Source organism: Dysidea avara, chromosome 1 (assembly GCF_963678975.1).
Source record: "Dysidea avara chromosome 1, odDysAvar1.4, whole genome shotgun sequence".
Lineage (NCBI taxonomy): Eukaryota > Metazoa > Porifera > Demospongiae > Dictyoceratida > Dysideidae > Dysidea > Dysidea avara.
The window spans coordinates 16,865,887-16,888,925 of record NC_089272.1 but is presented as its reverse complement, the minus strand read 5'-3'; the positions used below and the strand labels follow the sequence as shown (position 1 = coordinate 16,888,925).

The 23,039-nt window shown below is 38.0% G+C and overlaps 1 protein-coding gene across 1 annotated transcript; it reads left to right on the top strand.

Moving 5' to 3' along the window:
* The first annotated feature begins 938 nt into the window (after nt 1-938).
* LOC136258042 (52 kDa repressor of the inhibitor of the protein kinase-like) lies at nt 939-4,667 on the top strand. Its single transcript, XM_066051348.1, has one exon. The coding sequence runs from the start codon at nt 1,816-1,818 to the stop codon at nt 4,111-4,113; it is 2,298 nt and encodes a 765-aa protein (XP_065907420.1). The 5' UTR covers nt 939-1,815; the 3' UTR covers nt 4,114-4,667.
* The last annotated feature ends 18,372 nt before the right edge of the window (nt 4,668-23,039 follow it).

Sequence of the window (23,039 nt, the reverse complement as noted above, 5' to 3'; positions counted from 1 at the left end):
ATTTCATTGATTCCATGGAATATGAATGCTGTAATCGACCAGACGGGACAACAAGCAAACATGAAGTTTAGCATGCCTGTAAACACTATCCAGGTGATCCTAATGCTTGTTTTTGTGTTGTTCTTCAATCAAAACATACTTAGAAACAAGCATCTGTTTGCTTTCCTCGATACCAGAACACTTTCGCCAAGCATTCTCAACTTCAGCAGCTTGTAAACACATACCCTATGATGAGCAGACATCCACCAACGTGTGTACAAGTCAATGTAGTTTCAGGAGCTATTACAAGACTGGAGTATCTTCTTTTGTTTCCAGATAACAAAGGTGTGTAGTGTCCGTGTTCATTTGTTTCCCAATGGCAGGCCAATATACAGGAATTTCAAAAAGGGGGTTCATGGTAGGCGATCCCAGATGCAGGGGTCTGGGGGCACAGCCCCCAGATGCTGAGAAAGGTTTAATATTCAATGTCCTGAAAATAGCCTCAAATTGCTTAAATGCAGAAATGCATGCACTGATTAAATAAACTTCTCACACATCATTTTGTTGACACAAATTCCACTCAACATGGGCCCATCGCACACTAATAAAAACAAGAGATTAAAATATGGTTGTAGTGCATGTACACTCCAGCATTTCTAGGACTGCTCAGTGTCATTCATTTCAGCTATAAGCTAAACCTTACATTTCACCATTATCCAAACATGGATGATAGCTAACTACAATAAGGTTAATATGAAAACAACTGACAGACTCACACACTTGACATTTCAGAATACATATCATAAGCCATGCTTACTTGTGTTATAGTTAACAGTCTATCAGTCACATGCAGTGTCCATCAAGTCGGTTGCTATTCCGGGCTCTTATTAGAAAATATTTAATTACGATTGGACTTGATTTTATAATTTTGTGATTGTGGCTTGTTATTTTACTCAGGCCCGTAGCCAAGGGGGGTTCGGTAGGTTCGGACGAACCGCCCTCTTGGGAAAAAGGTCCACAATTTCAGTAAAAAGGTCCACAATTCCAAGTCCATATAAGTCTACAGCAAACTGGAATCGATTCCTTAAAGTCCCCAAATCGCTAAAGCTGATAACAATCGATTGTGGTTTTACATTATACACGTGATTTAACACCTTATGTAAACAACGGTGATGGGACGCGCGAAACAGAAAGAGCGTGAGAGGAAGCGGTCAGCTTCTTCCTGTCAGCGACTAGATAAACTTTTTGCGAAGAAGAGCAAGGTATTTGAAGAAGAGGTGATTGCAATTGATAGTAATTCTGACGACGATTCCGCTGAAGATGTTTTGACCAGCTCTACTCCCTCCTTACCTTCTGGTAATATAGCTAGCTAGCTATATAGTTAGCTTGCTATAGTGAATAGATAGTAGATAAACATTCTAATTCTCGTAAATGCAAGTATTAAATTACCCGGTTTTGAGTGTAAAATGATTCTACTGTGCTCATGCAAACGTGGCGTGGCTTGTGCCTGTCAGTTATCTACTATACAACAGACTGTCAGTTACTGATTACTCCAGGATGCTGTAATTCAATGCACAACATATAAACAATAGATTGTGCTAATAATTTTAATTGTCATTAAATTATCAACTCAGTATACCATGTATAGTAGAAATACAGTGTAATGTATAGTATGAGTACGTAATACGTAGTATGAAACTGATGGCTCACAATAAATCATTCTTCTAATCTATTATAGGAACGGAAGTCATTTTAAATCCGGTTGAAGATATTACCAGTAGCCATACTCCACCATCACTACTTACCCCTGCATCATCATCAGCTTCTGAGTCTCAAATGGTGAAAGCAACTGATGTGCCACAACCTAGCAAAACACCAAGCCTTGTCCAAATGGACATTGGCATAATCTATTCTAAGGCTACGTCACCTGCTGATTTTTCTGCTGCAGTGCACTCGCTGACGGTGGCTGAAAAGTATGAATTGCTTACAAACCATAAAATTCCACACAAGGACCATGCATTTCCAACACAGCATGTTGGTGGTTGCAATCGCAGTTTCAAACCTGCATGGCTTTCACTGCATCCTTGGATGGTGTACAGTGAGCAGGTTGATGGAGTATTCTGCATCATATGTGCCATTTTCTGCACTGATTTGTCCAAAGGAAGCTTTGTTAACAAGCCATTCCATGCATGGAACAAAAAAAGTGAAAAGGCTAAGGAGCATGAAAATTCTTTGTATCATCAAAAGTGCATGGAACTGGCTGATAGCTTCAAATATAATGTTGAGCATCCGGATGTCTCCATCACATCTCAGGTAGATGCTCGCAAAGCTGCAAATATCGAACGCAACCGTAGCATTCTGAAATCTTTGGCTAGCGCTGTGCTGTTTTGTGGCAAACAGTGCATAGCCTTGCGAGGAGATGCAGAGAAACCTGAAACACCAGGTAATCCAGGAAATTTTCTTGCTCTACTAAAATTGCTAGCTACAAATGATGATATATTAAGGAAACATCTGGAAACTCCTGCAATGAGAAATGCAACATACATCTCTCCTCAAAGTCAGAATGATTTGATTGAGGTTATAGGTGAGCAAATATTCCAAGGCATAGTAGATGATGTCAATGCATCTCCATTTTATGCTATTCTGGCAGATGAGGTAACATCCCACAATGTGGAGTACCTAGCTTTATGTGTCAGATTTTTTGATCATAAGCAGAATACAATCAGGGAAGAATTTTTGGCATTTCTGCCCTTAGTAAGAATAACAGGTGAGGCAATTTCTGCTGTCATATTAGGCTTCTTAAGTAAGAACCAAATTCCAGCATCAAACATGCGTGGTCAGGGGTATGATGGTGCTAGCAACATGGCTTCAGATTCGGTAGGTGTCCAAGCACGTATTAAGCAGGCAGCCCCATTAGCTACGTATGTACATTGTAATGGCCATTGTCTTAATTTAGTTATCAGCAAAAGTTGTAAATTACCACAAGTACGCAATGTTCTTGATCGGATGCAAAGCTGCAGTAAGTTTTTTCTGTACAGTCCAAAGCGAATGGGTGTTTTAGAACTCATTATAAGGCAAAATGTGGTTGATGAGACAAGAAGAAAACCCTTGTTGGATGTTTGCAGGACCAGATGGGCAGAACGGCAGAGTGCTTATCAACACTTCTATCAGGCATATGTGTTCATTACTGAGGCTTTGGAGCTGATCGGCTACAAACGGCACATGGAAAAGTATGGCACCACCTATTCAGATTGGGGTACAACAAGCCGTAGTGATGCACAACAACTGCTAGCAGGAATCATCAGCTTTGAATTTATTGTAGTCTTTCTTACAACTTACCAATATCTCTCACACTTAGCTGGTATCACAGTAAAGCTACAGAAACGTACACTTGATATTATTGAAGCTCATGAAGAAATTACAGAGATTACCAAAACTTACAGCCTTGAGCGGAAAAATGTTGACTCTGGGTTTGCTAAGATATTTGAACACAGCAAAAGAGTTGCAGAAAAAGTAGATTGCACCATTCAAATGCCACGCATTGCCTCTAGGCAGAAGCATCGTAGCAATGCTGCAGCAGATAATCCTTGTGAATACTTTCAAAGGAATGTAGCAATACCACTGCTGGACCACATAATTTCTTTCTTGGACCAGCAGTTCTGTGATTCATCTGTTACTGCTATTATGCTGTTAGGGCTTGTGCCATCTATTCTTTGCAGAAAGAATATTAACCTTGAAACAGCTGTTTCCAAATACAGTGCAGATCTTCCATCCCCAGAACTATTCCAAATGGAACTTAAGCGTTGGAAAAATCGCTATACTGGTAAGAAAACCAGAGAAAGACCATCATCAGCTGGAGAAGCACTAAAGGAGTGTGACAAGGATATGTTTCCCAACATATTTGTACTTTTACAGATTGCTTGTACCATTCCAGTAACATCCTGCGAATGTGAGAGGAGTGCAAGTGGATTGAGGCGTTTAAATAATTTTCTAAGGGCATCAATGGGAAAAGATCGGCTCTCCCATTTGGCATTAATGCATATACACTATGACACTCCAATAGATCTTGACAGTGTAGTAGATACTTTTGCCACACAACATCCACGTAGACTCGAGCTGGATTCACTGCCCTGAAATTCACATAATTATTATTATGATTTGGCACTTGTAACATTTTTTTAAACCACTTACAGTTTAATAGCGATAACAATTAACACTTTTATAGTGTACAAATTCTCTATCATGATAATATTATTATGTGTATAACTACATAGTCCCTTGTTGCAATGCATATGGTACAAAATTGACACATCAGTAAAAATCGTGCTATTTTAGTGGCTGAAATGTCACCAAATTCAGTCTTTTAGCATGTATTCCTTAAAAAATTTCCTGGGGGGGCATGCCCCCAGACCCCCCTAGTTTTAGCATGCTTCGCATGCTGGGTGTGCTTCGCACACCATATCACACCATATGCATAATTATGGTGCAGAATTAGTAAATAATTGTGCTATTTTAGTGGCTCAAATTCAGTCTTTCAGCATGAATTTTTTTTTAATTTCCTGGGGGAGCATGCCCCCAGACCCCACTAGTTTTGTGCGCTTCGCACACCTCAGCATCACACTAAAAGGTCCACTTTTTCTTCAAAAGAACCTACCAACCTAAAGGTCTGCCTACGGCCCTGTTACTGCTTTCTTATATCAATCATAGATCCTTTACACACCCGGGATTGGGATCTTCTGTTTTTAACACTTCCATCTGCACTTCCATCAACACCTTTCTACAAAGAGATCTACGAATTGATGCATCAGTAACTTGACTTTAGCGTATTAATTCTCTGTTTAGTGGACAGTACGGTGGGTTTACTTCGGTTCGATTAACAAGGAAGGATAAGTACACAAAACAAATTGTAAGTTAAGAAGACGTTGTTTCAGGCGGGTAGAGCTAGCCAAAATTTGTCGCCGCTATTCAAACAACAAGACTTGAACACGAAGATATGGACTAATGACTTCGCTGGTTCGATTCCTTATCCCAAGTTATACTTACAGACTGAATTTGACGCTCATAGAGTGAACAATTCCAGAGTTACAGCTAGCCAAAGTTTTAATCGCTTGGGTCCGTCAGCGAGTTTTGTTACTGTTTTTGCATCCACAGTCACATTTCCGCCTTATTCGAAGTAAGGAACAAGATTACTGTATCAAACAACACGAAATTCACTACAGAACAATGGATCAGAGTTTTCTCCTTCCAGTCAACACCAATTAATTAACGGTGCGGATAGTCCAGCACGTAAGTACAGCAAGTAGCTATGCGGAGATTCCTATCTCATCTATGTATCAATTTTTATTACCTTTGCCTACCCCGTATTTACCGTTGGTGTTTCTTACTTTACCTTGGAGAATACTTAAGTGTGGTGACTGTGGTTGTTCTTATCGTTTTTGGTGTTTGTTCGACGGCGGGCATTAATTAGAAATGTCGGAAGAACAAACTGGAACTTCTCAACCAGAGAAGTGGCGTAGACCTGAAGACGATGATAACAATTGTCCCTCCTGTGCGGAGGATGTTTTGGATAACGGAGTGCAGTGTCAGTGGTGTGGTTCCTGGGAACACTTTTAAGTGTACTAGAATAAGTAAAGGTGAATATGATATGTTGTCCTTAAACTCCCCTCGTATCATGTTTTTTTGTTGTGAATGTCAGCCTAAGGTTAATAGTGCTTTTGAATTTTTTGACAAAATGTTTGCCAGGCAGGACTTGTTTGATAAGAGGCTCCAGAGAATAGAACACAAACTCGATAGATTGTCTGAAGGAGTCTGTGAAGTTCAGGAGGGTAATGAAATGTCCACTGATGCCAATGAGGATAATAGTGTGGTGCCAAAACCTGGCCTTCTACCTAGAGTTGAATCGTTGTCTGTTGGTGGTTTTTCATCTGCTGTGGCATCTGTTTTGAACGAAGAAAAAGATAAAGAAAAGAGGAAGTTGAATGTTATTCTTCACAATGTTACCAAACCCACTGCTGATGACGGTCAGTCTAGGAAGAAGGAGGATATTGATCATGTTTCTAGTATTTTTCACAAATCATTGGGTGTGCCTGCTCAAATCACTAATGCTGTAAGGTTGGGTAAAAGAGGCGATAAGCCTTGTTTGCTGAAGATCTCAGTTGACTCATTAAAGTCTAAGGCTTCGATTCTTCAAAATTGTATCAAGTTGAGAGGTAAAGACGTTCCTAAACATCTGTCCAAAGTTTTATCACTCCTGATATGACCCTCAAAGAGAGGGAATGCAATAAGTTTTTGAGAAATCAGCTTAACAAGAATGGAAAGAACTATAGGATAAAAAATGGCAAGATAGTGCAGAAGAACAACTGAGTTCTATCTGCACTGATAATCATCATGAGAAGATTCAAAATGTGTCTAGCTATACCATGTCTGCTATTACTTGTCCATAAACCTACTCCTCCTTGGTGGTCCAAAAACCTCTCTAAAGCCATTAAAGCTAAGCAGCTTTCCTTTACCAAATATAAACATTCCAAGTCAAGATCTGATTATGCCACCTATGCAGCAAAACACAATGATGTCAAATGTAAGATACGATCTGCTAGAAATTCTTATGAACAGTCCCTCTTGGACAAGCTATGTTCTAATCCAAAAGCACTGTATAGTTACATCAAGTCTAAACAGAAGATTAGATCTAGTATTGGCCCATTGGAAAAGAGTGATGGTTCTGTCACTGCTGATGATCAGGAGGTGGCTGAAACCCTAAACCAATTCTTTGAGTCAACATTTACCAGAGAAGATTTATCTAGTATGCCTGTTCCCTCTTTTGTGTCTGAAGATAGTATTAGTGATATTGACATAACAACAGAGTCAACAGTTCTTCAGAAGCTACTTGAGCTCAAGGTTAACAAAGCTCCTGGCCCAGATGGTATACATTCTTACATCTTAAAAGCTTGTGCTAACACACTTTATGTACCTTTAACCATTCTGTATTCTCGATCCTTATCTAGCAGTGTCCTCCCTGATGAGTGGAAACAGGCACACGTTGTTCCTGTTTTTAAAAAGGGTCAAAGAAACCAAGCTTCCAACTACAGGCCAATTAGTTAGACATCTTTAGTTGTTAATATCCTGGAATCTATTATACGTTCTGAATTGGTAACCTTTCTTGATGGACAAGGCATACTTAATGGTGAACAGCATGGTTTTGTTAACAGCAAGTCCTGTTTTACTAACTTGTCACCAACTTTTGAAAAGTGGACTTCTACTTTGGATCAAGGATTTGGCATTGATGTCATATTTCTAGACTACAGTAAGGCATTTGATTCTGTACCTCATCATAGATTGATCTCTAAGTTGGAAGCATTTGGTGTTCATGGTAATTTGTCTTTGTGGCTATCAAACTTTCTTTCCAACCGCTTCCAGAGAGTTGTGTTGAATGGTCACTTGTCGTCTTGGGCTCAGGTGGTGAGTGGAGTCCCCCAGGGGTCTGTTTTAGGGTCCCTGTTGTTTATATTATGTGTTAATGACATCCCAGACCTTATCGAAAGTAATGTAAGAATGTTTGCTGATGACGCAAAAATCTATTCTGTTATTCAGAGCTTTGACGATCACCTTAGGCTGCAAAGTGATGTTGACCGATTGTTCAGTGGTCCCACACATGGTTGCTTCGGTTCAATATAGCTAAATGTAAGCTGATGCGGATTGGTAACTCTGCTCCGTTCACCTACTCTATGCTGGACAGTTCCACCAACTTACCCTTTGAAATCACAGAAGTGCAAGAAGAAAAAGATCTTGGTATTTGGTGCACTGAAGACTTGAAACCATCTCTACAGTGTCATAAGGCTGCAGCAAAAACTATGCAAGTTCTTGGTTTGCTAAGAAGGTCCTTCAAACTTCTTTCTGTTGACTTGTTGACTTTTTTGTACAAAATGTATGTCAGACCTCACTTGGAGTATTGCATCCAGGTCTGGAGCCCTTTCTTAGCGAAAGATATTGATCTCCTAGAGAAAGTACAGAGACGTGCCACCAAGTTATTACCTAGTTTATTTGATTTACCATACGAAACTCGTCTAGAGAGACTTGGTTTATATTCACTGTACTGTAGACGTCAAAGGGGAGATCTAAATGAGACCTACAAGATATTGAATGGTTACTATGACATCAACCCTACCTCATTTTCACTTTGAGTAATACGGATACCACCAGAGGTCACCACCGTAAACTCTTTAAATTTCGATCTCGGCTGTTAGTGAGCCATAATTTTTTCACTAACAGAGTAGTTAATTAAATTTTGTGGAATTCTCTTCCAGCAGATGTTATTTCTGCACCAACCGTGGCATTATTTAAGAAGAATCTTGATGATTTATGGAGAACAACAAGATATGGACACTCTCAAAGGCCTACGGCCTAGCTTGACAGTCTTGTGCTGCCAAACAATTTTTAATAATAATAAAATAATAATAATAATAATTAATCGAAATAATATTAATAGTAGCTATCAGTGCAGTATGGTCAAGGATGGCTCGATGGATAGCATTATAATAGAAGAGGAAACCACTGTCTGTATTCATGCATCATTAAAGTGGTTTCTATGTACACAGATAACCTCGAAGCGCTATGGTTAATACCTGGAAGCCACACGCGGTTCAGCTGGTAGAAGCCATGGAATGCGTGCAATGAATGCTAGAACACAAATTACAGTAAAAATAAAATTTCCAGTTTAAAATAGAGGTTTCGACCGAACCCCCTGGGTACGAGCCTGGTTTCTGTACATTTTTTAATCACAGCATCCAATAGTTGTGCAACAGCAATTAACAGACCAACTAAAATATTTCCGCTTATGCTAAACTCCACCAAATTTTAATAGCTTGAAGCAACTGCTATATTTGACTAGCATTAGTGTTTCATTAAATGCTATACCACTTTTGGAAATTGTACCATGTGTTGTTACACTGGTGTATAGAAAAGATTCTGACAGGCTGAGAATAGTTTAATTATAAGTGCAGGCATCTGATTTTAGTACACAATACAATACAGTGTTTGTTTTCATCTGCTTTACCAGTTAGGCACTCAAAGGCAAACACAGAATGCAGAGCCTCTACAAGGTGTTTACCACTAGCCTAGGAGCTTATAAGCTATAGCTAGTATGCACTTGCTTGTATATCATCTAGTAGTAAAGAGCTACATCCACTTGTGTACAGATAATTCACAACTACCTACTTGTAGTAAAATAAATGTAGCAGGCAGACAGGCTGTTGCACTGTATTGAGTATTGAAATTTAATTTCATTTGCATATTTGTTTGCATCATCATAAAATTATAAATTACTGCTGGTGAGATTAATGCTGGGGAGACAAATATATTGTAAACATCATGGTTGTTTTGTTAAAGTTGAACATTCTTGAAACCTTGAAACCTTGCAGTTGAATAGTGTTATTGGCTATGGCAGATACACAAACAGCATATTGGCTATACACTGATTAGATGTCTGTGTATATTTATAATAAAAGTTATACTAATGCCTAAGTCTTGCTTTGTGCCAGCTATATACACTACAGATATGTACCTATACATGTGTGTACACAGTGGCTAGTCCTTTGTGGCACTGTGCTCGATAACAATTTTGGACTGGCTATACTTTCTGCTTGCTACTTATAGCTCATAGGTAGTAGCTACACCGTTATTCTGCCAATTTACATACGGTAGAATTTGAATACATGTCCACAGTATAATGATACATGTCTACAGTATAATACATAACACTTTCACACCTCAGATCAAAGGAAAGCCTGTGCATATATATCATGCACATATACCACTTATATTAGCTGGTCACCGGTCATGGTGCAAATATTTATTTAGCTGATTGTTTGTTGTATAACTCCATCTTTATAGACAACAGTAATTTTAAGCTTACATCTTTTCACATGCACACAACACTCAATTATGAGGTATGTGCATTAAACAAATTAAATTAAAATTAAACTCGAGTATCAAACACACTAGTTGTATGAAGGTAAGTTTTTGGGTGAGCTCGAGGCGGGCTGGTGTTGGAGCGGCCATCCCAGCGAAGCTAGGCCAACCCTAGCTCACCTCTAACTCACCCAAAAACTTACCTTCATACAGATAGTGAAAGTCATCATTATGTTTAATAGGCAAACATTAGGTTAGCATTAGGGTTAGGGTTGGGTCCAGCTTCGGTTTCTTCTTCACTGGTATGGGTTAGACTATATAGTATTTTATATTTGTAACATTTAAATAGTACAAAAACAAGAAGAGTAGCCAGCAAGTATTGGTGGTACAGTGGTAGAGCGTGGGTACTCAAAACCTGGATGTGTGGGTTCAAGCCTCAGTCGCATCACACTTTTTTCTTCGTTTCTTATACAGAGGTTTTGAGGTTGACTATGTCGTGCATGTGCACCAACTAGCCAATGAAATTTAAGCAGCATATTTGAATTTCACAAAGAGTAAATTTCATTGGCTATATCTGTTGCACATGTGTAATACGATCGTGCCACTTGAATCAAGCAAGCTCAAAACCTCTGTACCTTTTTGTGTCACAATTTTTCTATTTTTTTAAAAAATAGCAATGATTGGCTAAATATCAACAGCCTATAAAATTACAAGGTTTGTGAAAAAGTAGGATTGAAGTTGTACCATTAGCTAGTGTTTGGGTCATTGGGCACTGTCCATGAAAGTACAATCAAATGTTTCTAGTTTCTTGACATTACTATCCACCAGTTAGTGAAGACTGTGCTGCTGAGAACTGCTAGCTACAATTTTGAGGAAACATTTGGGACTCCCAAGTTCTGGTTGAACTACAGTAGTCAATAATATTATTACTGTCCCATATCTGTATGGTGTAATTTTTTACTAATAATAATACAGTTGCAGTATGCAGTAGCTATATTTAATAATAAAAGACTGCACGATGAATTACCGTTTAATTCTACAGATGCATGTAGCTATGTATGTACCATACATACAGTAGCTAGCTACAGTAGGCGAGACAGTAGCTGGAAGTTCAGTGCATGCATTTTAGGCCTGTTTATGCGATATTTGTTGATAAACACTATCGGCAGTTGCAGCTAAAATGATGAATGGTACCACGCAGTATGACCACAGCATTAATTACTTTATATGGCTTCCCGTTCATGCTATTTTGACTTTTTATGCATTAGATTAGTTCGTAGGGTCCGAGAAGCCAGATGGTTAACACTGGGCAGGAAGTGTTTACTGATTATGCCCAGGGGGGGAATTACATGCAATGCAGCATAGCTACGTAGCTATATATGTGTGATGCGGTACATGCATGCAGTTATACTATATAAAGTAACTATACACCATAGGCATAGCGATCTGCGTTGCTACTGTAGCTGGATCGAAGCAGACTGAGAGCAACTACTGAGCCATGCTTTCAGTGAGACGACACAGGACAGTGATTTTTACATTGCTACTTTCTTACATAGTAGTGCGATGCTCCTTTTCCACCCACTTTCGCGGGACAATTTTTATGGTGAGACCTAAACCAGGAGGTGCACATGAACAGGTTAGCGTGTAGATATTTATGCCAGCTAGTATGAGGGGTCAGCAACGAACTACGTACCGTAGATAATTAGCTTTCTATGGAACTATATGGTACCAACTTCAGTGGCGGATCTAGAAATTTCAGAGGGGATTTCAGATTCTACTCAACTTCAGCCTAGCTGTAAGTCGGAAAAAAAGGTCACAACCTGCTCGTGAACGCCGTAATTGTGATTTCAAAGGCATTTGTTAAAGTTTCGCCAGTATAAAGTCCTATTAGTCCAGCACCTAAGTCAAATATTCGTTCATTTTCTGATAAAAGCATCAAATGTTTTACAGAGTATATGGAGCGTGCACTAAGTGTTTTAAGAAGGGGAGGCACATAAAAAGTACTCAGGAACACCCCCCTGACAAGGAAACTATTAGGTTACTATTAAAAATCAATCATGTTTCTATCAAGTTAACTGCTGAGCCTAGTATCATAGTAGTACAAAGCATACAGCTGGAACATAATAGCCTATTAGTAATCTATAAAAAAAATTGTTTTCTCACCTAGGCAGTAAACAAAATCACTAAAATTTCCATTTGAAGGGATTCTGTTAAGTTTTTGACTTTCAATGCTGACGATTGTGTAGTACTATGTACAAGGATCATCCTGATGTGTATCGTTTCTTTGTTGAAGGGGTATAAAAAAAGTTATGTAATGCTAAAGTTTTAATAGGTCACAGGTGGATATCTCAACAACTACAGCAGTTCAATTATCAAGCACAGAGCTTGAACAAAAGAACCCTCGTCCTTATACTGGGTACCATATGAAAGGTAATTAAATTTCTAGTTTAATGAAGGCAGTTGTAAGTTGTTTCAACATCTTGTTCTCAAGTTACAGCACTTTTAATTCAGTGTAATATAGCATAAGCAATAAAAGCACACAGATGAGTATTAAGGTATTTCTTAGTGCTGTGATAATGCTCAAATTAAGCATAAAGGAGCTGGGTTCCAATGAAGTGAGATTTTGAGCACATACGAAGTACCTTATGACACATCCTTGTGCTTTTCTTGTTTATGCTATATTACACTGAATTAAAAGCACTGTAACTTGAGAACAAGATGTTGAAACAACTTGCAACTGCCTTCATTAAACTAGAAATTTAATTACCTTTCATATGGTACCCAGTATAAGGATGAGTGTTTTTTGTTCAAGCTCTGTGCTTGATAATTGAACTGCTGTAGTTGTTGAGATACCCACCTGTGACCTATTAAAACTTTAGCATTAAATAACTTTTGTTATATCCCTTCAATAAAGAAACGATACACATCAGGATGATCCTTGTACATAGTACTACACAATTGTCAGCATTGAAGGTCCAAAACTTAACAGAATCCCTTCAAATGGAAATTTTAGTGATTGCCTAGGTGAGAAAACTAGCTATTTGTTTTTTTTTATAGATTACTAATAGGCTATTATGTTCCAGCTGTATGCTTTGTACTACTATGATACTAGGCCCAACAGTTAACCTGATAGAAACATAATTGATTTTTAATAGTAACAAATAGTTTTCTTGTCAGGGTGCAAAAGGGGTGTTCCTGAGGACTTTTAACGTGCCTCCCCTTCTTAAAACAGTTAGTGCACGCTCCATATACTCTGTAAAAAAAATGGTGCTTTTATTAAAAAGTGAACGATTATGTCAATTTTAAGGGCTTATGTACTGCACTATATAATATACTACGTATAACTCGTGGTGACACGACGAGTCGTCAATAAATTTGGGGCGCGCGCTGTTCTTTGATGGGTTTTCAGCTGAAACAATTGCAACCCCCGTATCCGCCACTGAACTTGGTAACCCTGACACTAGACTCCTGACCCCTTGTAATTGTATTGTACATGTAGTTAATTGTCAAATTATGACGTTTTCATCATTTACTATAGCTAGTAGCTATTAATCTAATAGTCGTCCATTGATAAAAATCTTCGAATCTTATAGGATCTCAAATCCCATATACAATGTATGTATCTACACTCCATCAGATTGTCTCGTCTTCCTCAAGCGCGCTTGTCGATTTTGATTGATTGATCGATTTTTTTTTTTGGGGGGGGGGGGGGGGGTGGTTTGATTGGTTGATTGATTTTTACTTTAGCTCAAATATTCGGCATACCCAGCAAAAATGATCCTGCAAGAAATGACCGGATTCTAATTTCTCCTTATCAATTTGGCTTTATGCCGGGAAGATCATGTTCTACCCAGTTATTGTAGGTATTAGATTACCTTACTCAGCATTTGGATAATGGTTATAGTGTTGATGTAATCTACTTAGTTTTTCAAAAAGCGTTTGATACTGTCCCACACCAACGTTTATTGCAAAAGTTAACTTCTTTTGGCATTCATGGCAATCTCTTAGAATGGATTAAGAACTCCTTATCTAACAGAAAACAGCAAGTTGTATTGAATGGATATAAGTCTTATTTAGGGATCAGCCGATTATGCTGGCATAATTTTGAGCATAATAGGTACATAAAAGCATTGAGCATAATGCCAGCATAATAGGTTAAATATTTGTATGATAGTATAAATTCTTGCTGGAAAAATGACAATTGCAAAATAAGATCGATATACTCTAATAGAGCAATCAGTGACTCTAATAGAACAATCATCAAACTGACTGTTCTATTAGAGTATATCGATCTTTTCTCTTACATGCAGCAAGAATTTATTATTTGTGTTCCAGCCACTCATTTTTTTTTCTTTCTATACAGTTTTAAACTAATAACAAGCATATGAACTAAGGCATGAACATTGAGCATAATAGGTAAATATTGAGCATTAATTTAAGCATAATAGGTGAATTTTTGAGCAGTGCAGCATAGCATAATAGGTAAAATTATGAGCATAATCGGCGGGTCCCTAGTCTTATTCCTCTCCAGTGGTGTCTCTCAAGGATCTGTGTTAGGCCCTTTCCTTTTCACTATGTTTGTTAATGACATTCCATCAATTGTGTCTAGCTCTGTGTTCATGTTTGCAGATGATACAAAGATTTTCCGTGTGATAAGAAACGAAGAAGACTACGTTACATTACAAAATGACTTAAATTGCCTCTACAGATGGTCACAACTCTGGCAATTGAAGTTTAACATCTCCAAATGTAAATATCTCCATTTTGGCCCAGCTCACCATCATGGCTTCTATTATCGTAATGGAACTCCAATTGACACAGTTACGTTCATCCCACAATCATCTCGGAATTCTCTTTGATAACAAGCTTAAGTTTCATGATCATACCGCTAAAGTTACAACCAAAGCTAATCGAATACTTGGCATGATCAAGAAATCTTTTGACTATCTTGACTCGGGTATGTTGTCTAAGTTGTTTACCACACTAGTTCGACCCATCTTGGAATACAGAAATTCCATTTGGGCGAGGGGTCCGTCACGGGCTGGAATCCCGTACAAGTTATTTGGAATCCCTCGGAATCTCGCACAAAATCTGGAATCTTGCCTTGGAATCTGGAATCTTTTGATTGATTAAAGTCCGTGAATTTCCGAATAATTCCGGATATTCTAATAGCGTGCAACTCGTGACACGTTTTGTTATTGTAGATTATACTTAAGTTCTTATATTTAATTGTACAAAAATCATGATAAATTGTATACAGGGTTTTTAACACTTCTGAATGAAAGTCGTAGAGCGGCCCGGTTGCGCATGCATGCGTCTCTACTGTCACTGGACGTTCTAGGAATGAAATAACCTGTGTTACCATTTGAAATCCCTATCATGGTAGTTTTCATAGCAAGACGTATAATAGCGTTGTTATTTATAGGCAATTACCGGTAATAGATAGCTAACTAATACCACAAGTAGTAGATAGTAGATAGTATACACACGCAAGAGCAATCGCACTAGCTACGACTTTCATTCAAGAAACGTCAAAACCCTGTAAAGCAGCTTTCTAGATCATCCTCGTGTTCTACCTTGCCTTCTACAGTATGGCTGAGCTTTTCTAGCTGACTGCTAGCCTCGCTGCAAGCTTTGTTGTAACTGGATTTCAGGATTATATTTTCGATTGTGGTATGCGTAGTGATTTTATTCCTCTCCTTAAACTCATCGTGAAACTCGTTGTGAAACTAGAGAAGAAAGAAGCTACAACTCTCACAGCGAACCTTGAAGTTATCTCGTCATTTTGTGAGCAGAGAAATGTCGTCAGATGCCATTTCAACTCCCCAGAGTCCAAAATTATTATCTCTAAAGCGTCCTAGGTCCAAAGAAGGCTCTAATCAATGTGGAAAAAGTCTAAAAGAAACACTACTTGTCCTATATGTGATGAAACTATCAAAGAGCCCACCAAGCACAGAAAGGGTGACGATTCCATCTACTGTGAAGGCTATTGTGACGCCTGGATCCATCGCAGATGCGCGGGCTTATCAGCAGCGACCCTTGCTGTACTTGGTGAAGCTGGAGAAGATCAGACATTCTTTTGTCTGTACTGTGAATTACAAGCACACAAAGCCGAAATAGAGAACTTAATGTCAACGATTACTGAACTCCAAACCTGTCTCTTTGATTTAAAGCGCAAGTTAGATGCTACTCAACAGTTACAGCAGACATCAAAGTCTCAAACATCTGTTCCTTCAAACACTACAGCTAAAGAAACACATGAAATCCTTAACCAAAGCATGAACAATGCTGAGAGAAAATTCAATGTTGTAGTGTATGGCATTCCTGAGTGCCCTCAGAAAACCAATCGCCAACTCCGTACAAAGCAAGACTTGGAAAATGTAATTGATGCTATGTCCAAAGCTGACAATGAAATTGAGTCAAATGATATAAAAGACCTCTATCGTCTTGGAAAATATGATCACAAAAGCCAGCGTCCAAGACCCTTACTTATCAAATTCCTTCGTTCCAATGTGGCACTTGACATTTTAAGCTCAAAGAACAAACTAGAAGCTCCTGTATACATAAAACCAGACCTGACTCCATTTGAACGCCAAAAAGAACGCCTACTACTCAAAGAAAGAAGATCTTTAATTGATAATGGCACTGAGCGAAGAAATATTAAAATGAGAAATGATTCCCTGTACGTAAACAACAAGCTCCACTGCAAAGTAAGCACAGATGGTAATAAATTAGAGTTCATGTCAAAATCTGTTCAACAAACTGTCAATGCTCCCACTACAAGCATGGAGTCCTCCTGACTCCCTGCTTCTACAAACTCTAATACAGTAATTTTAAGTGATTTAAAACTATCTATTGCAAATTTTTGTAGTGTTGTGAACAAACAAGTCCAGCTTGAGACCTTTTTAATCAACAATGACATTGACATTATTATAGGAACAGAGTCGCACCTTACTGAAACTATTCAAAATTCAGAAATATTTCCAAAGAACTTTCATACTTACAGGAAAGACAGAAACAACTATGGTGGCGGTGTATTTATTTCAGTCAAGAACACTGTCCACTCCTCACAAATAGACACTGACTCACCTATTGAAATTGTGTGGACGTATGTTCATGTTGGCAAGAACAATGATGTAATCATTGGTTCTTTTTATTGTCCCCCTCACTCAACCAACACAGTACTTGAGGATTTGCAATCCTCTGTAGATGCAATCAAACAGAAATACCCTCGTATCCGAGTCATTCTTGGTGGTGACTTCAACTGCCCAGGCATTGACTGGGAGCACGGTACTTTAACAGAGTCATATGTGCCATGTCACTTCCGTGAAAAACTCATTACTTTAGCTGAAGACACCCAGATGACTCAACTAGTCACTTTTCCAACTAGATGTAATAATACATTAGATTTATGCTTCACCACTCACCCAGATTCTGTGTTATCTTGCGAGCCAGTTCCTGGTTTTAGTGATCATGATGCAGTCATATTATCTGTCCAAACTCCGACACGTATGATTAAACAACATCCCCGAACCATCTACCTCTACAAGTCAGCTGACTGGGATACAATCAGAGAAAAACTGTCAGAACTATCACATGTTTACTTTGAGTTAAATAACTCTACACCTCAAAACCTAGATGAAAACTGGATGTTCTTTGTACAAAACCTACAACAAATCATTAAGGATCATACTCCTACCAAAGTATTAAGCACAAGGACTCATTTACCATGGATGTCTACTACCTTAAAGCGATTAATACGAAAAAAGCAAAGAGTATACAACCGAGCCCGGCACCACCATCGTGAAAACGATTGGTTAGAATATAAATCATTACAGAAGGAGGTGGATCATAAACTTAAGCATCAACACAAATCTTATGTAACAAACCTGATTTCAGCATCCAACAATAAAAAGTCATTGTGGCATTACTTAAAAACTCGAAAACAAGGAAACTGTGGCATTAGCACTTTAAAAGATCCACAAAGTAGCCATACCGTGACAGATCCATTCGATAAAGCCAACATCTTAAACCAACATTTCAAATCTGTATTTACAACTGAAGATACCTCCACCATCCCTGATAAAGGTCCATCTCTATTTCCATCTTTGCCAATGTTTGAGATTACTGAGCAAGGAGTCTACAACTTAATATCCAACTGTGATTCATCCAAATCTCCTGGACCAGATTCCATTCATCCATATGTACTGAAAACTACAGCAACCGAAATCTCTCCTATATTAACTCATATCTTTAAACAATCATTAGAGTCTGGTACTGTTCCATCAGAATGGAAACATGCCTATGTTACTCCAATATTTAAAAAAGGCACAAAATCTGACCCAAGAAACTATCGTCCTATTTCACTCACATCTGTAGTCTGCAAAACAATGGAACATATTTTAGTAAGCCAAATTATGAAGCATTTAGAAGACCAAAACATCCTATCAGAAAACCAGTTTGGTTTCAGATCCAAACACTCCTGTGAGTCTCAACTATTTGTTACCATTAATGATATTACTAAACACATGGACAACAACCACCAAGTTGATGCTGCAATACTAGACTTCTCCAAAGCATTCGATAAAGTAGCACATTCAAGACTCCTATACAAATTAGAATATTATGGAATTAGAGGAAACATGTTACATTGGCTGAAATCATTTCTCCACGATCGAACACAACAAGTTGTAGTGGAAGGTTCCAAATCATCTATTTGTGAAGTGATATCTGGTGTCCCTCAGGGGTCTGTACTTGGCCCTGTACTGTTCTTAATTTATATCAATGACATTGCTATGAACATCAAAAGTGAAATACGACTATTTGCAGATGATATATTACTCTACAAAGTTTTAGCAACACCAAATGACCATCACATTCTGCAGAATGATCTAAATTCTTTAACCAAATGGGCAAGCGACTGGCTGATGGAGTTCAATATTCCTAAATGTAACATTTTACAAATAACATTACATCACAACAAAAGTAGCTTTACATACAAAATGTCCAACATCCCACTCAATACAGTATTGGAACATAACTATCTAGGTATCCGTCTTCATCACAGATTATCCTGGAACCCCCATATCAACTATATCTGCAGCAAGGCTAACCAACTTCTTGGCTTCCTAAAAAGGACCTTGCACACTGCACCAATAGAAATTAAAGACCACCTATACAAACAACTATTACTACCATCCATTGAGTATTGTTCAGCCATCTGGGATCCCTACCACAATACAAGTATATACAAACTTGAAATGATCCAGCATCGGGCTGCTCGTTTTGTTCTAAACAAACCATGGTTCAGATCTAGTGAGCAACAACACGACAGTATAACAGATATGCTGACATACCTTGAATGGCCTAGTCTCCAAGACAGAAGGACAATGACTCGACTTATTTTGCTATTTAAAATTTTGAGAAGGTTAATAGTCATACCTGATCGTTGTATACCACTATCAGTTCCAGTATCATATACTCGTTCCAACCACTCCCTCAAGCTATTTCACTTACCAACAAGAATCGATGTTTACAAATACTCTTTCTTACCACGAACAATTATTCAATGGAACCAACTACCTATCTCTGATATTGACAAGACTGACATTGACACTTTTAAGAACAATCTGATTGGTATTGTGTGTAATTGTAATGAACATTAGCGTGTTGCCCCTGGTGGGCTTTGCTAATTAATAATAATAATAAAAAATAAAATAATAAAAAAAAGTAATTTAAATATTTCTTGGAATCCGGAATCTTGCCTGAAATTTCGTGGGATTCGGAATCTCGTACAGGATTTTAAGGTCGTGGCGGACCCCTCGCATTTGGAGACCACTATTTACCCTTGATCAGAGAAAGGTTGAAAAGGTACGTCAAGCTATCCGTCTCCTCCTATCATTATATGACAAATCCTATACTGAGAGGCTGTCAACACTATCCTTACCATTACTGTTGCACATACGCCAGAAAGGTGATTTAATTTTTCTATACAAAATTCTTAACAACCACTTCAACTCTGACTTTACTATAATCTATACACCTACTCCACTAGCTACTACTACCAGGGGACACCAGTCTAAATTGTTCAAGCAACATTCAAGATTATTATGCAGATCTAATTATTATATGAACAGAGTGATTAATGAGTGGAACAGTTTACCTACCTCTGTTGTAGAAAGCTCTTCAATAAATCGCTGTTAGATAATTATTTTTAGATTTTAGATTTACTTTTGTAATGCATTGACCGGGTATACAGGCTTTGCGTATTTAATCATAATCATAATTATTCTCTTGCAAGAGTCTTGCAAGATCCTGGAAAGCTCTTGCAGGATTTTGCAGGGTTGTTTAATGTTCTTGCAGGATCGTTTTGTCTGGGTAGCTAGCTGTTCTTTCATACAAGAGCGTAGCTACAAAGAACAAACGTACAAGTACACTTTTCACCACCTCTCCTGACCCTTAGCTACGTAGCTAATATAAGCGTGATTAGCAGTGTTTGGGTTAACGAGTAACGCGTTACGTAATAATTATTACTTTTGTGGTAACTAAGACTTAAAGTAATAATAACGAAATATGCTATGAAAACAGCTAATATAGCTCAAGTTATTTTACTTGCAAATGTAGCGCGTTACCTAAGTAATATTATAGTTCCTGTAACGAGTCTAATATTATGTAATATTATTACTACAAGTAACGAAGCTACTAATCTCGTTAGTGATCCACTGAGTAACGCCAGGCCTAGCCACAACGAAGTAATTAAGCATACTGAGTGAAGCTTATTCAACAGATTCTTACAAGATTTGCACATTGCCCAACAATGCAATCATGTTACGTGTAAGGTGGTAGTTTCACACGTGACAACTTAAGGCTGTGGACACAAAGTAATGATTATGATTACTGAAAACACAGTTACAAACTGATATGTTCAGGTAAGGAAAACATTACAAATCACATAGATTATCAATTTACCAAAAAGGAAGGCATACACAAAAGGCAAAGCCTGTACAAGGTGTCTGCCTACAAAAAAACAAACATACATATACATGTACCTACAGTACACTACAAACTAAACAGTACACTACAAACTAAACAGTACTCAACAAAACACAAAACAGTGATTAAGAAGTTACTTGGCACATAAGTAATTATTAAGGTGATGCCGGTAAGACTTTCGATTACTGTCTTCAAGGATATGTAATGGCACAGTGTTCCAGAAGAAAGTTGTGTTGACAAAAAAAGAATATCTCCTAGAAGTAATGGTGGACTGTGGAGGGACTAGTGAAAGATGGTGACTTCTGGTAGATGCTGTGGAATTAAATGAACAGTGACTTGATAAGTGAATAGATAAGAGTCAGTTAATAGATAAGAGTCAGTGAATAGATAAGAGTCAGTTATAATTTATCAAAAAATACTTGTAGAGATTGGGATTCTATTGTGTCAGTTAGTAAATTGTTCCAATCACAGATAGATTTGGGGTAATAGCTAAATTTATAATGATCTGTTCTAGCAAATGGAATCTCAAAATGGAAGGGGTAGTGGTGGCGGGTGGGATATGTGGTGTTAGTGAAATAATTTGGGACTGTTAAGACTGATGAGGAGTAAACAATGTTGTAGAAGAGTTTTAATCTAGTCACATCAGGGGCGGATCCAGAGTTTGGAAAGAGGGGGCACCTTCAGTTGCTGAAAAAAGTTGAAGAACAAAAAAAAAAAAGGTCACAACAATAATAGCTAGTTATCCTTTACCAAATATATTATATCACGTATGTTATGTAAAATAAAATCCTATTTATAGCTTCATAAGTAAGCTGCACTGCCTCATGAACATTGTGACTGCTTTATTAGAGTAATTTACTGCTCTATTAGAGTATCTCGATCTTGTATGCAATTTCTTGAAGGGGGGAGAGGGAATTTGCCCCAAATGCCCCATCCTGGATCCGCCATTGCACATATCGTCGGTGTTGAAGTGATGGCCATTGTAGATCTGCTAACATAGATGTAACACTACTGTTGTATTGGTAGTCTGACTTGACCCAACGAGCAGCACAGTGACGTCATTGTACCATTTCTATACTTTGCATCTCCTTCTGCAAGTAGGGGTCCCATACTGCCGATCCATACTCCAACAGTGGTCTCACTATACTGGTATAAGCTAAACATTTAGTTTTTTGCAGAACATCTGTAAAGGTTACATTTAACAAAGTTTAGCATCCTTGTTGCTTTAGAGATAACTTGATTGATATGTGGTGAGAATGACATTTTTGAGTCAAAGAGAATTCCTAAATAAGGGTGTTGGGTAACTCGCTGCAAAAAGTGATTTCTGATAGTATAATTGAAAGTAGAGGAAGATGTTAGTCTACTACAGGTAAGGATCACACACTTGGAAGTGTTTAATTCCATTAACCAACTTTCAGTCCACTTTATTATAAGGTTGAGGTCATGTTGTAATAATAATTGATCTTGCTGACTATTGATAGTTCGATATAATATGTAATCATCTGCAAAAAGTTTCAAATAGGATGAGATGCCACACTTAATGTCATTAATATAGAGCAAAAACATCAATGGGCCAAGAACATTTCCTTGGGGAACACCCGACTGAACTTTCACAAAATTTGAATCATGTCCATTCACAACAACCTGCTGTGTTCGCTGAGTCAGCCAAATCTTTATCCAGTCATAAGTTGTACCTTGAATCCCATAGTGAGAAAGCTTGTTTAAGAGTCTACAATGCAGTCAAATGCTTTCCTAAAGTCAATGAAAATCATATCTACTTGCATTGGGAAGTATTATCCATCGCCAATTGTATGTCTTCAACAACTGATATGAGCTGAGCCTCACACGAATGACCTGCTCCAAAACCAAATTGCTCATCAATTAATATGTTGTTGGTGTTCAGGTGTTCTGTGATGTGGTGATACATAATAAATTATGTTCTAATATCTTGCAACAAACTCAAGTTAGTGGAATTGGCCGGTAATTATTGGTGTTGCTTCTATCCCCCTTTTTAAGCACAGGTGTTATGTTGGCTTTTAGCCAATCATTTGATATATGTCTAGATGTTAGGGACTGGATAAAGATAACAGTTAGAATTGGAACAATCTCTTTTGCACAAAATTTTAGAATCCTGGTAGGAATGTTTGTCAGGACCAGATGCCTTA

Excerpts from the sequence above, each read along its gene's own strand:
- LOC136258042 (XM_066051348.1), top strand. The coding sequence starts at position 1,816 with ATGGTGAAAGCAACTGATGTGCCACAACCTAGCAAAACACCAAGCCTT.